The following is a 13,375-nucleotide window of genomic DNA, read 5'->3' on the forward strand; positions in this document are numbered from 1 at the left end:
TTTCTTAACTCGGAGGATGAAATTCCTCATTACCATTTTGGGATAAGAACTTGACTAAAATACTCCATTATATTTAAAGAAAGTCAATTAGATTAATAACAAACAACTAACACATACTGAGAGCATATTTTTTACTCATAAATAATAGCCAAAAACCCCAACATTCTTCTTCTACACCTGAATTGCCAAGATCTCTACAGCCTAATAACAAAAATCATAGGAAAACAAACACAGAAACTGATTTCCTTTGCTGATATCACCTGACTTAGAATCAGAGCTTGCAGATCCAGAACGTCTAGATCCCAACTCTGCACCAGAACCAGTAGATTCTGAAACCGTAGCAGATCCTGTACCTCTCAATTCCAAACCTGTGCCAGATCCTAGATTTCTAGATCCTGAATCCCCAGATATAGAACTTCTAAATCCAGGACCTCCATATCCGGAATCACTGTAATAAGTAATATTTTATTTTAATTATTATTTAACTATATTTTCAGCTCTCCCATTATACGCAGTGTGGAACAAAAGTAGAGAATGAGATTTTGTGCTTCGCCTCTAAAATTTGCAGCGCAGAACTTGAAGCACAGGGAGATGAGGGATTAAGGTGGCTTTAAACCAGGGGTTCCCAAACTTTTTACTAAGGAAACCCACCAACTGCATTTTGTCTTTATTTTTGTGCCCTAGCCAGGGACCAAATTCGTGGGGTGGAGGGTGGGGAGGCAAAATCATAGGCCAGCATCCCCTTCTTCTCGTCCCACTGAGGGGGAACTGATCACCCACAGCAGTACCCTCTGTCCTGGCACTGCAGCCCTAATCCTGGCCTGGTGTGGAGGGGAGACCCCAAGAAAATGGGGTTGGAGAACAAGACTGTGCTGTGTTCACTCTGCAGCAGTAGGTCCATTCCCACAGGATTGGGCCTGCCTCCCCGCTCTAGGCAGTCCATCCTGGTGCATGGTGTCACAGCCCCATCAGGTTTGGCTCAGCCACCCCTCCGTCATGATGGAGGGGTAGCCAGGCCAAATCTGAGTGGCGCAACCACCCCTTAGATTGGAATGCCTTGAGTGGGAAGCCTGGCCCTGCGGGACAGGAGCTATCGCTGCAGGGTGAGTGAATGGCAGGTTTATTCTCCAACCCCTCTGCACGAGGCCTGCGACCCATGGAGAACCTTCTGGCAACCCACTGGTGGGTTGGGGTCCACTGTTTCGGAAACATCACTTTAAGCAACCTTCATATCCTCCTAGTCCTGAGCTGGACTAGGCTCTGCGACCAGAGCCCTATGGGCTGCAGTGCCACCTGGAATCTCCACATTGTTGCATGTTCCAGCCTTGGGCTTGACATGCTGTTCCTGCCTCCATCCCCCTCCCTGGCATGCCCATATTCCTGTGCTTGCCAGAGAATCCCTGGACAACAACTTTAGGGCTGTCTTTCACAGTTCCAGCACTGGGAGAATTTTCTATCAACTGGAACTGAGGCTTGTAGAGTCCCTTTACACTGGTCCTGCCCTTTTATCTCATTTAAAGAGGCTGGAGTATGAGTGACGATTTAATCTGCAGTCCCTGCCCAAGGAGCATGCATTTCAAACGAAACAATCCATTTCAGACACATTGTATATCAGATTATATGAAAGTCTGATATCAGAGTAGTACTGATGGCCAGTTTCAATGAAAGGTTTTGTGGAAAAAGGTTTGTTTTAAGAATGGATTTGAATGAAGAAATGGTGACTCTTTTACACAAAGGAGGGAGATATTTACCATATAGTAATATTAAAATTTCAAGGAATACAGAGAGATTTCAAAAGGGAATCAGAATTTTATGAGTCTGTCAATATTTTAAAGGGTTGTAGAAAACATAAATGTTTAACATAAGATTTTTTTTCTTAGTAATTTTAATGCAATATCAAATTAGATCCCGCTAAACCGCACTAACATGAAGTGGCAGTAGTCAGAGAACAGTGATACATGTAGTACCTAGACTAGAGAGTGGATAATACATCCAGAGCTGGGTGAATTTTTTATGACACATAGTTTACTTGCTGAAACTGCTGTTTCTGGCTTGATCGAAACTATTTGTGAAATTGAGTCGAATTCGCTGAATTGTTTTGGACAAAAAAAAATTTCAAAAGTTGATGCATTTTGGTGTTTTGCTTAGAAATGTAGTTAGATATATTTAAAAAACAAAACCAAAAAGAGGTTAAAAGCACCTAAAACCAAAGTGAACCCCTCCCCCCCAAATTTTTGTTCTGGGTCAAATAAAACATTTTGTTTGATCTGAAACAGAATTTTTTTTGTTTTTTGTTTTGGCAAGGAAAACTGAAAAAATTGCCTTTCTAGTCGACCCCAAAAGATGTAAAAAAAATTTTCACTTTCCTAAAAAAATCAGTTATTTGTTTAGCTGTAAATACTTTGTTTCCTTCAGTACTCTTCCCTTTTCTTAACTTCCCTCTCCATCTAGCAGGCGGTGGTAAACCTCAGTCTCATTTTCCAGATGAATCTTGATGTCCAGGAGTAATTCATACTCTGAATTCTGGCATTCCATATCATCCCTTATCTGTTGCACTTGTGTCTTCATGCTGCTAATCGCCACTTGTATTTCTGAAAGTTGTGCACAATAACAACCTTCTGTCTCTGTCAAGGTGGCTTCAAGAGATTGTTTCTGACATAGAATAAGAATGCACAGTACTATTATGAGGGGGTGGAAGAAAAACCTTAATAACAATGAGATATGAGCACATGAAATTTAGGAGCCTAAGCCCCATCTTCAAAAGGAATGTAGCCACTTGGAGCCAAAGTCTCATTAACATTTTACCTTAGATCTTTGGTTTAATAACATGGAATATAAAGATAAAGAAAGCAGGTTTTATTATTTAGTATAACAAACCACTCAACAATTAGTAATGCACAATTTTAACTCTTTAAAATGGTCACATATTAGTTTTCTTTGTTGATATACTATTTGTGCTTCTAATAGCATTACAGAAAAATGGAGCCAAAAGGTGAAGAAAGCCGCTTTCATTTTTAGTATAACAAACTACATGACCATTAACAGAACATGATTTTATCCCTTTGATTGCTATAGAATATTTGTTTCCTTTGTTAGTAGACCCTTATTGTGTCAATGTGCATGTATATCATTCCATTTTATTTTGAAGCACTGCAGTTCTTTTGCAATGCTACCCCATCTATCATTTTTTATGCTTTAGTGTAGAAGTTGTTTGAAAGACAAAGTAAAAGAAGAAATTTATAATGTATCATATATCTCTTGCATGTAAAGTGCGACACCCTGACTTCATCAAAGCCAATGGCAAAGCTCCCATTCACTTCTATGAGGGCAGGATTTCACCCAAATGCTATTTTAGGGGTGCAGATTTAAAAAACGCATATAAGATTTAGGAGCTTAAGCCCCATCTTCAAAAGCAATGTAGGCACTTAGGAGCCAAAGTCCCATTAAAAATTTGACCTTAGATCTTTAGAAATTAATTTAAGAGGTATCTATTCTCATACCAGAACAAGTTGGGATTTCAGCTCTATCTCCAAGGCTTGAAGAGTGCGTTTCAGTTCAGTAATCTGCTTTTTGTTGGTACTGGTCTCCTCAGCTCTAAAGTTGATCTGTACATTGAATTCTTTACTCTGAGGTATTGCAATAACAAAAAAAAAGTTATTTAGTGAAGCAAAATGTCCAAGTTTCATGGAATTGAGTCTGCTTTCAGAACACTTGTTAGCATATAGTTACCTTTTCACTGAACCAGGCTTCAGCGTCTTTCCGATTTTTCTCAGTGAGGGCCTCATACTCTGCTCTCATTTTATTCAGATGAGTAGTGATACCAATTCCTGGAGTAGCATTAATTTCTACATTAGCATCACCAGAGATCGTGCTTTGCAAACTTTTCATTTCCTAAATGTAGAGAAAAGAAGACTTGTGCCTTGATCCTGCAAGGAACTAAGTTCTCTAGCCTTCATGCTCAGTGTTCAGAGTACCTTAAGGAAATGTCTATGCTGCAGTGTAAGCCCAGGGTTCAAATTCAGGCTCAAACTGAATCTCACTTCCCTACAAATCATGTTAACCCAGGGTCCGAGGACCCCACAGATGTGGAGGGTCTGAGCCTGAATCAGTCTGGGACTTAGGTTCAAGCCCTACTGCTTTGTAGTGTAGATGCAGCCCCACTAGACTTCTGGGAGTCAAGCAAAAGTATTCCACAATCCCGTGAGCCGACTTGCTTTGTCCTTTGAACAGTCAAGTTTGGTGGACAGACAGTTTTCCCATGCTTGCACCATAAACAAAGAGCTAGCATGGCCACATTTTGAGAGGGCAGTAGGAAGTCTGAGATGTGGATGGTTAGATTTGGCCCTGTATAATACAGTGTAGGCACTTGAGCACCACGTTGGGACCCAGGGTTCAACAATTCCTAACCTGGAGTTACAAATGAGTGTAGACATACCCTAAGTGGCTTGTTCGTGGTCTGCCTAGTTCTATTGCTTTTTATGCCATGTGTAAGTAGAGTCAGGATGAGCTCCACCCTGACATCTGGTGGTGAGGTGTGGCGAGTTTTCAGGGGCTGATCTCATTTGCATAGGCACACCCCCCCCCGCCTAGAATGAGGCCATAGCTGCCCAAATGGTCACTTTGGCTGCTCTGGGATCCCCAGTGTCTCTGTTATTGGGGCAGGAAGAATACATTGTTATTACCCTGATTATGGGAATCAAGGACAGTGGAACTGTACTTGGCCTTTTGTTATGATGGAGGGACTCGCCATTAACTAAGTAGCGTTCGCTAGGCAAGGGACATGGGTTCCAAAACTCTGTGAATTGAGAGAGGCTGGAGACGGGTATTAGTACCTGGTGGTGTGGGCCCCTTTGTGAGGGCCTGAAACATCAATTGCACCTCTGTCTCTCTCCACTGTGGAACATCAGAGCTAATTTTGGGTCTATTAGGAGTCTAGCTACACTTGCTGAGCTGAATTCACTTTGGCCTTATGGTGCACCAGCACTGAGGCTCCCACTACTACAAGCTGAAATCACTAAAGAGCTAAAATCACTGAGCACTGTGTCCAGTAGTGGGGAGCCTGAAGATCTGGAGTGGAGCAGAGCAGTTCATGGACCGGCTGGTGGAGCAGTTCATGGGATGGCGGGAGCTGCTTGTGGGATGCGGAGCGGAGCAGTTCGTGGGACAGTTGGTGGAGCGGAGCGGCTCGGAGTGAAGTGCGCGCGCACACACACACATACAAAAAACACTCTGCAGATGAACTCTGGGGCTGGACTTTTGGGTTGTTGGACTTTGGGTGATTTCTGGATTGCTGGACTCGAGACGTTTGGGTTTTGGGACTCAAGAACCTGAGGGAAAGGACATGGCCCAATTTGCTGGGGTGGGTCTTTGCTCATGGTTTGGTTGATGAACCCTAGTTGTGGTGTTTTCCCAATTTAATGCTGATGTCGTTTACCTCATGTTATTAAAGATTCTCTGTTACACCGAGACTCTGTGCTTGCGAGAGGGGAAGTATTGCCTCTTTGAGGCACCCAGGGGTGTGTGTAAGATTTTCCCAGGTCACTGGGTGGGGGCTCGAGCCAGTTTTGCATTTGCTTTGATGAGAGGGAACCCCTGTGTACTGAACCCGGCCCTTGCTGCTATCAACTCGGCCTAGCAGAAGGGTTACACATGTATACTTGTTTCAAGTACATGGGGATAAGATTTGCCTACTAACAAAGTATTCCATCTAACAGTAAGTAATAACAAAGTGTAAAAACCATTTTAAAAAGACTAGCTGCATAGCCCTTTATAAAAATACCTGCCAATTTATGATTAACATCCAGATTTAAAAGATTAAGCACTTAAATTTAAAAATCCAGTATTATGCTTTTAAATTTTGTTTTAAAGTACTGAGTTAATTATAATACACACGAGGAATTTTTTCCCCAAAGTCTCAGGATGTAAATTCAGAATTTTGTTTTCAATATATAGTTTAATTAATAAATCTGTTTGGAAAGATGAATCAGAGCCATTAAATGTATGTGAGCACTCTGTTTTGGCCAAGAATTCTCTAAATCATATAGTATTAAAATATAAAATAGTTTAAAACTAAGATTGAGTGTCATTAAAATTTTGCCACATGAATTAATATGTGAAGGAATTTGCTTCCACATCTCTTTATTTATCAAGTGTATTGCTCTGTACATCCATAGAGGGGCAAAAAAGTACAACTTTATTTCATGTTCTTTTACCTAAAGAAATCATAAGGCAATCCTCTTGATTTGTAAAGACATATGAAAATTAATCCTTTTCTTTCAAATGTAAATCTTTGCAAAATTGCAACAAATCCCTCCCTTATTGCCAGTTATGAATTCTAACAATGTCTGACTAGTATAAATGCTACAACTCACTAAATAATTGGCTAGATTGCGTCTTTGCCAGAAGTCATGAATGAGGATCAGTGTTGTTGTTCTACTGCACCATGAGAAGACCAGGGACCATATTGTGGCACCAGAGACTCAGTAAGGTTCCTGGTTCCCTGCTTATTCTGTGGGGAAGTAATCTGTGCCAGCCCCCTACCCGGTGCAGATTACTTCCTCCTCCATGCAGGCTCAGCTGTGCTGAGTGTGGAGCCAAATCTCTCTCCACTCCCAACTCTTGCCAGCCCACTTCCCACTAGCCACGTACTTGGAATGGGGAGTAGTGACACTGCAGAGACTGCTCTTTTCAGCACTGCTACCTGCAATATTGATACACTGCACAGAAGAGCAGGGGGGCACCAGACACAATCTTTCTCCTCTGCATGGTGTGCAGCGTGAGTGAGAATCTTGCTCAATATCAAATTATCAAAATTTACAATTTATTTTGTCCTTAAATTTTTCTGAAAAGCAGTCTCTTTTATAATGTATACCCCCAAAGAATAAAAATATTATCTAATCCTTCAAAACAATAATTTACAAAGATAGTATGCAATGAATTATTAATAAACAAACATCTTGGGCCTGATTCTCAGCTGCTTAAATCAGCGTACCTTCATTGACTTCAGTGGAGCTACACCCGTTTATAAAAACTGAGAAATTTGGTCCCTTGACTTCAGGAAGCTAGTTATAGATCCTGCCTTACCTCCTCATGGTTCTTCTTGAGGTAAGCCTGCTCTTCATTCAGGTTTTTAGTCTGCATCTCCAGGTCACTCTTGGCAAGAGTTATTTCATCCAGGACTTTACGTAGACCATTGATGTCGGCTTCAACACTTTGGTGGAGGTGTATCTCATTCTCATATCTAAAAAGAATTGTTAAAAGAAGTAGGGTCAAATTGTAATACCATAGCCATTGCTGCATGGTATCTTATTCCACAAACAGTACATTTAAATCAGTGGGCTTACTCACTGAATAAGGTACTTCTCAGTGTGAATAAGGTTGGCAGAATCTGGCCCTTAAGTCTAGAAATCAATTTAGATCATTTGAGTAAAAATTATTTGTTTTCATCTCTTTTGCTAATTTGTAAGTTCTGGAAAATGCATGCAATCAAAATTTCCATTGACTGAAAGATTGGGTTGATGGCCATTGGACATTAGTTTTACAATCTAAATCCCTCTACAATTCTATTATTTTTATAAACCACCAAATGTGTGCTAAAATCTGAGTTATACATTGTATTACACAAAGAGTAGTTGTAAAATATTTTCACAATATGAATTTTTTACAGAGATGTTAATCAGTGCTGGAATCTGTAAAAAGATTTAAGAATTATGCTTGGAACAGTGTCTCCTTCAAATGCAAAAGAGAGAATATTGAAAGATTCTAGTACAGTGGTCTAATAGTATTAACTTTTGCATGATTTTGGCAATACATGTCTAATATAATTAATTCAACTTACTTCGGTCTGAAGTCAGCAGCAGCCAGCTTGGCATTGTCAATTTGCAGAATGATCCTGGCATTGTCAACAGTTGCAGCAATGATCTAAAAAACAGCAGGAGGTACTGAAAAATAAGTTATTTCTTGGACTCTTGTAAGTTTGACAGGTTTACTTGTGTCTCATGGATTGGATGAACTTAATCAAAGTCAATGGAGAAAAAATTTAAGTAGTTAAAAAAACGATATCTGATACTTACATGAATATCTTACTTACATGATATCTGATACTTACATGAATAACTAAAATGATAAAATATTTGCTTATCTTGGTTAGTTCAGTATTTTAGAAATATTTAATCATTTGTCCACATTCTCCTTTTTGTTACTCCGTTCATGCTTATTCTCATTTTTCTTTTTCCATATCCTTTTCCAATAGTTAACCTAACACCAGGTGTGCATCAACTTCATACCCCCTCTAAAATAAAGCCACATTAGGACAATGTTTGACACAATGATCTCTTTCTTGTAGTTTCCTTTAATTCTGGCAGTCTTTATAGCTCTCTACTTTTGGAGATTTGTGAATATCTCCTGGGTTATGTCAGTGAACTTCCGCTGATTTTCTTAAACTTGATCTTCATTATGAACCTATTGAGTACACTCAGGTCCCTGGAGCCCAATCCTGCTGCAAATGAAATTGTCAACTTATTTATAATGTAGGCTTGATATTTGACATTAATATTAGCCAGAGACATAGTTAACAATTTACTTTTCAGAATAAGACAATAATTAAATACATTATTTAATCCCAATAACAAATTGTTTAAAAATATAACTTCTTACCTGATTTACAAGGTTTTCAATAATAGCACAGTATTTACTGTAGTTGTGAGGTCTTCCATCAGTATGTGGTCCAAATTTCTCTTACCAGTCCTTGATTTTGTGTTCAAGCTCTGTATTTGCCTCTTCCAGAGCATTTACTTTGCCCAGGTAGGAGGCCAAACGGTCATTAAGGTTCTGCAAGGTTTCCTTTTCGCTACCTGAGAGAAGTCCACCATCTCCGCCTGTAGCACCAACAGCACCATAACAGAAGTTATAAAAGGATCCACCTGCTCCACTTCCAATGCCACACCATCCAGAACCAGCACCCCAGCCTCCGCCAGACCCATACTTTCCCACTCCAGAACCTCCACCCAAGCTACATGCTCCACCACTAGGTATTTTTATAGATGCACCGCCACTCCAGCACCCTGTCTTGTTGAGTCAGACATGCCAGTCTGCTCCAGCACAGACCCAGGGTCTGAACCAGGTGCCCCAAAACTGCAGACTTAACTGAAAATAACTTAAGAAGAGTTCCTGTCTTTAACACTCAGATACCCAACTCCCATTGGGGTCCAAACCCCAAATAAATCCATTTTACCGGTAAACTCATAAAATGTTCGCCCTCTATAATACTGATAGAGAGATATGCATAGCTGTCCCCCCCCCAGTAAAAAGTGATTTTGTTAAATTCAAAAAGTAGGATTTAAATGGTTCCAAGTAGTAACAGACAGAACAAAGTGAATTACCAAGTAAAATAAAATAAAACATGCAAGTCTGTCTAGTAAAGTAGTAAAACTGAATACAGATAAAATCTCACCCTCAGAGATGTTTCAATAAGTTTCTTTCACAGACTGGACTCCTTCCTAGTCTGGGCACAATCCTTTTCCCTGGTACAGCCCTTGTTCCAGCTCAGGTGGTAGCTAGGGGATTCCTCATGATTACCACCCCCTTTGTTCTGCTCCACCCACTTATATATCTTTTGTATAAAGCAGGAATCCTTTGTCCCTCTGGGATCCCACCCATTCTTCTCAATGGAAAAGTACCATGTTAAAGATGAATTCCAGTTCAGGTGACATGATCACATGTCACTGTAAGACTTCATTACCCACTTGCAAGCCCACAGGTATACAGGAAGACTTACAAGTAAAACAGAGACATATACAGGTAATTGTCCTTGGTAATGGGAGCCATTAAGATTCCAAACCACCCTTAATGGCCCACACTTTGCATAACTACAATAGGACCTCAGAGTTATATTTCATATTTCTAGTTTCAGATATAAGAGTGATGCATTTATACAAATAGGATGACCACACTCAGTAGATTATAAGCTTTGTAATGATACTTTACAAGAGACCTTTTGCATGAAGCGTATTCCAGTTACATTATATTCACACTCATTAGCGTATTTTTATAAAATCATATAGAGTGCAACTTCACACTTTCTGTAATGAGTTACATGTGTTTGCAATTTTTGAAGTTCCTTTTGCCGGAAGGCTGTGCAAATACTTCTGGGTTGATTTCATCTTATTTTGTTTCTTCAATCAGGATAGTGCTGAATAACTATGGGCTAAATTGTCACTTTACAATTTTCCCTGAGCAAGGGGATGCATGTAGTTGTGTTTCCCCAGAAGCAGCCTGGCAAGCCAGTTTTGACTCAGAGCTTTCTGGTCTCTTCACTGCAGTGGGTAGGTAATGTTCTATACTGGGTTTATGCCTGGCTCAGCATATATAATCTGGCACATCACACAGAGGGTCGGAGCCAAGGCTCTGTCTAGTCCCTGCCCCATCCTGCTCACCTGCAAAATGTGGAGGTGTGGGGAGGAAATAGTGGTTCTTTTTCGAGTGGATCTGCATATTCCCACTTATGGGTATTGTGCCACCTAGTGGTGCATAAGAGCAGAACCTTTTCCAACCAGTGTCAGAGTGCTTATGCGTCCTCTTCTGCCCCTCTGCTCAGCATCTCTGAACGTTCTGATTGTGAGGCTATATAAAGGCTATATAAAGGGGTGCAGAGCCCTCCACCACCTCAGTTCCTTCCAATTGCATGCCAAAGATGGAAGGCAACTGCTCTGGTCCATTTGGATCTGGGTATTTTTCCTCTGTTCTTAGTGTTCTGTTAATTGTTTAGTATCGTGACCCTGGTCGCTGGAGGGGCCTCACTGAGATTGCTCAATCAGGGCAAACTGCAAAGAATGGGCGAGACGATCCTCCAAACTGATTATTCTAATAATTAGCAAAAAGAAAAGGAGGACTTGTGGCACCTTAGAGACTAACCAATTTATTTGAGCATAAGCTTTCGTGAGCTACAGCTCACTTCATCGGATGCTGTAGCTCACGAAAGCTTATGCTCAAATAAATTGGTTAGTCTCTAAGGTGCCACGAGTCCTCCTTTTCTTTTTGCGAATACAGACTAACACGGCTGTTACTCTGAAACCCATCTAATAATTAGGTTAATCAAGCCAGCAACAAAACAGCTTCTGCAATACCTTACTGGTTATCAAGAAGCTAAAATACAGCTCCCCTAAAGCAGTCCACCTGTGGTCTCCCACCCAGACAGCCCAGTCAAATATGGTGGTGATTATTTCAGATCTTATCTATATATAAAGTTCCACCAAGAGATTGGACACATTACCCACCAGGTCAATGAATAATTCAGATTTTACCCAAATGCACGCCTATAGCCAATTCTTATGAACTAATCTAAGATTTATTAAAAAAGAAAAGAGAGTACTGTGGTTAAAGATCATTACACATACATATATGGATAAAGTTCTTAGGTCAGTTTCATAGCAGAGATGGTGAGCTGCTAATTTGTAAAAAGTTTGTCCAGAATCAGTTCCATAGGTTATAGTCCAATAGGCAGTCATTGTGCAGCGTTTGTTTAAATTCTTCCATAAGAAACAGCAGAGTAATACAGAATTGAGCTGGAGGCCTCTGTCTTGTGACTTAAACTTCCCCTGACAAAGTTCAAGAGATTTGAGATGAACAGGATCAGGTCCCAAAGTTCTTTTATAGTTGAAGCGCAGCTGATAAACCTCTTGTCACAGCAAGCATTCCTTGATGAAGAATAGATAATGTATATTGTTGCTTTGAAGTCAATTCCTATTTCCTATGTATACACAGGCAGTTAGTTGCATTGACTAGCATATGGCAGTTAACCATTCAAATGTTCCCAGTAGGTAGTTTACTACAAACTTTACAGAGAAATAAAGACGATATTATTATAACACATGTTTCATCAAGAGTTCCTGTACCTGCTGTTGGTACCAGGGGACTACAACCCCTGAATGGATCTTGAATGGCTCCCAGCGGAGCAGATTACTGTCATACCAGTGAAAAAGATCCACAGTAATTAGCTTGCATACACTGCAGTTTGTTCAAGAAGGAATTACACAAGTGGTAAAGGGTTACATTAAGCACATAACTCCTGTGTTAGACATTAAAGAACTATACAGTAAGAGCTTGAAGGGTAAACCCCTTTAAAATCCCTCCTGGCCAGAGGAAAAATCCTCTCACCTGTAAAGGGTTAAGAAGCTAAAGCTTAAACCTCGCTGGCACCTGACCAAAATGACCAATGAGGAGACAAGATATTGTCAAAAGCTGGGAGGAGGGAGAAAAACAAAGGGTCTGGGTCTGTCTGTGTGATGTTTTTGCCGGAGACAGAACAGGAATGGAGTCTTAGAACTTAGTAAGTAATCTAGCTAGGTATGTGTTAGATTATGATTTCTCGAAATGGCTGAGAAAATAGCTGTGCTGAATAGAATGAATATTCCTGTCTGTGTGTCTTTTTTGTAACTTAAGGTTTTGCCTAGAGGGATTCTCTATGTTTTGAATCTAATTACCCTGTAAGGTATTCACCATCCTGATTTTACAGAGGTGATTCTTTTTTTTACTTCTATTAAAAGTCTTCTTGTAAGGAAACTGAATGCTTTTTCATTGTTCTAAGATCCAAGGGTTTGTGTCTGTGGTCACCTATGCAAATTGGTGAGGATTTTTACCAAACCTTCCCCAGGAAGTGGGGTGCAAGGGGTGGGAGGATTTTGGGGGGAAAGACGTGTCCAAACTCTGTTTTTTCAGGAACCCAGATAAAGTTTGGTGGTGGCAGTGGAAATCCAAGGGCAAAGGGTAAAATAATATGTACCTTGGGGAAGTTTTAACCTAAGCTGGTAAAAGTAAGCTTAGGAGGTTTTCATGCAGGTCCCCACATCTGTACCCTAGAGTTCAGAGTGGGGAAGGAACCTTGACAGAGCTATACATTCCTCTTAGTGAGCCTCTCTTTCACAAACATACACAAACAGGCCCTGTGCTAGCCTCACACAGTTCCTGCTTGGCAAACGGAGAAGGTAGTTAACAATTCTATGGACAACGACTTCTCTCCAGGTCTGGTCTCCTCAGCCCTCTGGTCTGTCTCAGATTCCCTCAAGGCAAGGCTTTGGCTGCCTGGAAACCCCTCTGGTCACAGTCCTACTCGAGCCCACAGAGCAGAGTTTTGGCTACTCTGTCTAGCGCGCCGTGAAGCGTCAATTAAGGAATTCCCCCAACCGTAACGTAATTTGCTTGATTTTTATACTCTTTTTCCTCAGAGGAGTCACATGTCCTAAAAGCATGCCCAGTGGGCGTGTGGCTACTAATTTTTACTAATTAAAAATTTCCTAATTAATACTTTAGGAGGAGACTGCAGAGTGGTGCCAACTGAACATTATCCCACATTCACTCCCTTTTCAATCATTCACTTCAG

General features: G+C 40.6%; 1 protein-coding gene across 1 annotated transcript; it reads right to left on the bottom strand.

Annotated features, from left to right (window-relative positions):
* Positions 1-2,430: 2,430 nt before the first annotated feature.
* LOC311513576 (keratin, type I cytoskeletal 10-like) lies at positions 2,431-8,981 on the bottom strand (the record flags this gene model as incomplete). Its single annotated transcript, XM_084615497.1, has 6 exons — positions 2,431-2,652; positions 3,501-3,626; positions 3,730-3,891; positions 7,084-7,240; positions 7,838-7,920; positions 8,853-8,981. 6 exons carry the CDS (start codon positions 8,979-8,981, stop codon positions 2,431-2,433), a joined length of 879 nt encoding a protein of 292 aa, XP_084471623.1.
* Between the last annotated feature and the right edge of the window lie 4,394 nt (positions 8,982-13,375).

Source organism: Lepidochelys olivacea, assembly GCF_965140295.1.
Source record: "Lepidochelys olivacea isolate rLepOli2 genome assembly, chromosome: 27".
Taxonomy (NCBI): Eukaryota; Metazoa; Chordata; order Testudines; family Cheloniidae; genus Lepidochelys; species Lepidochelys olivacea.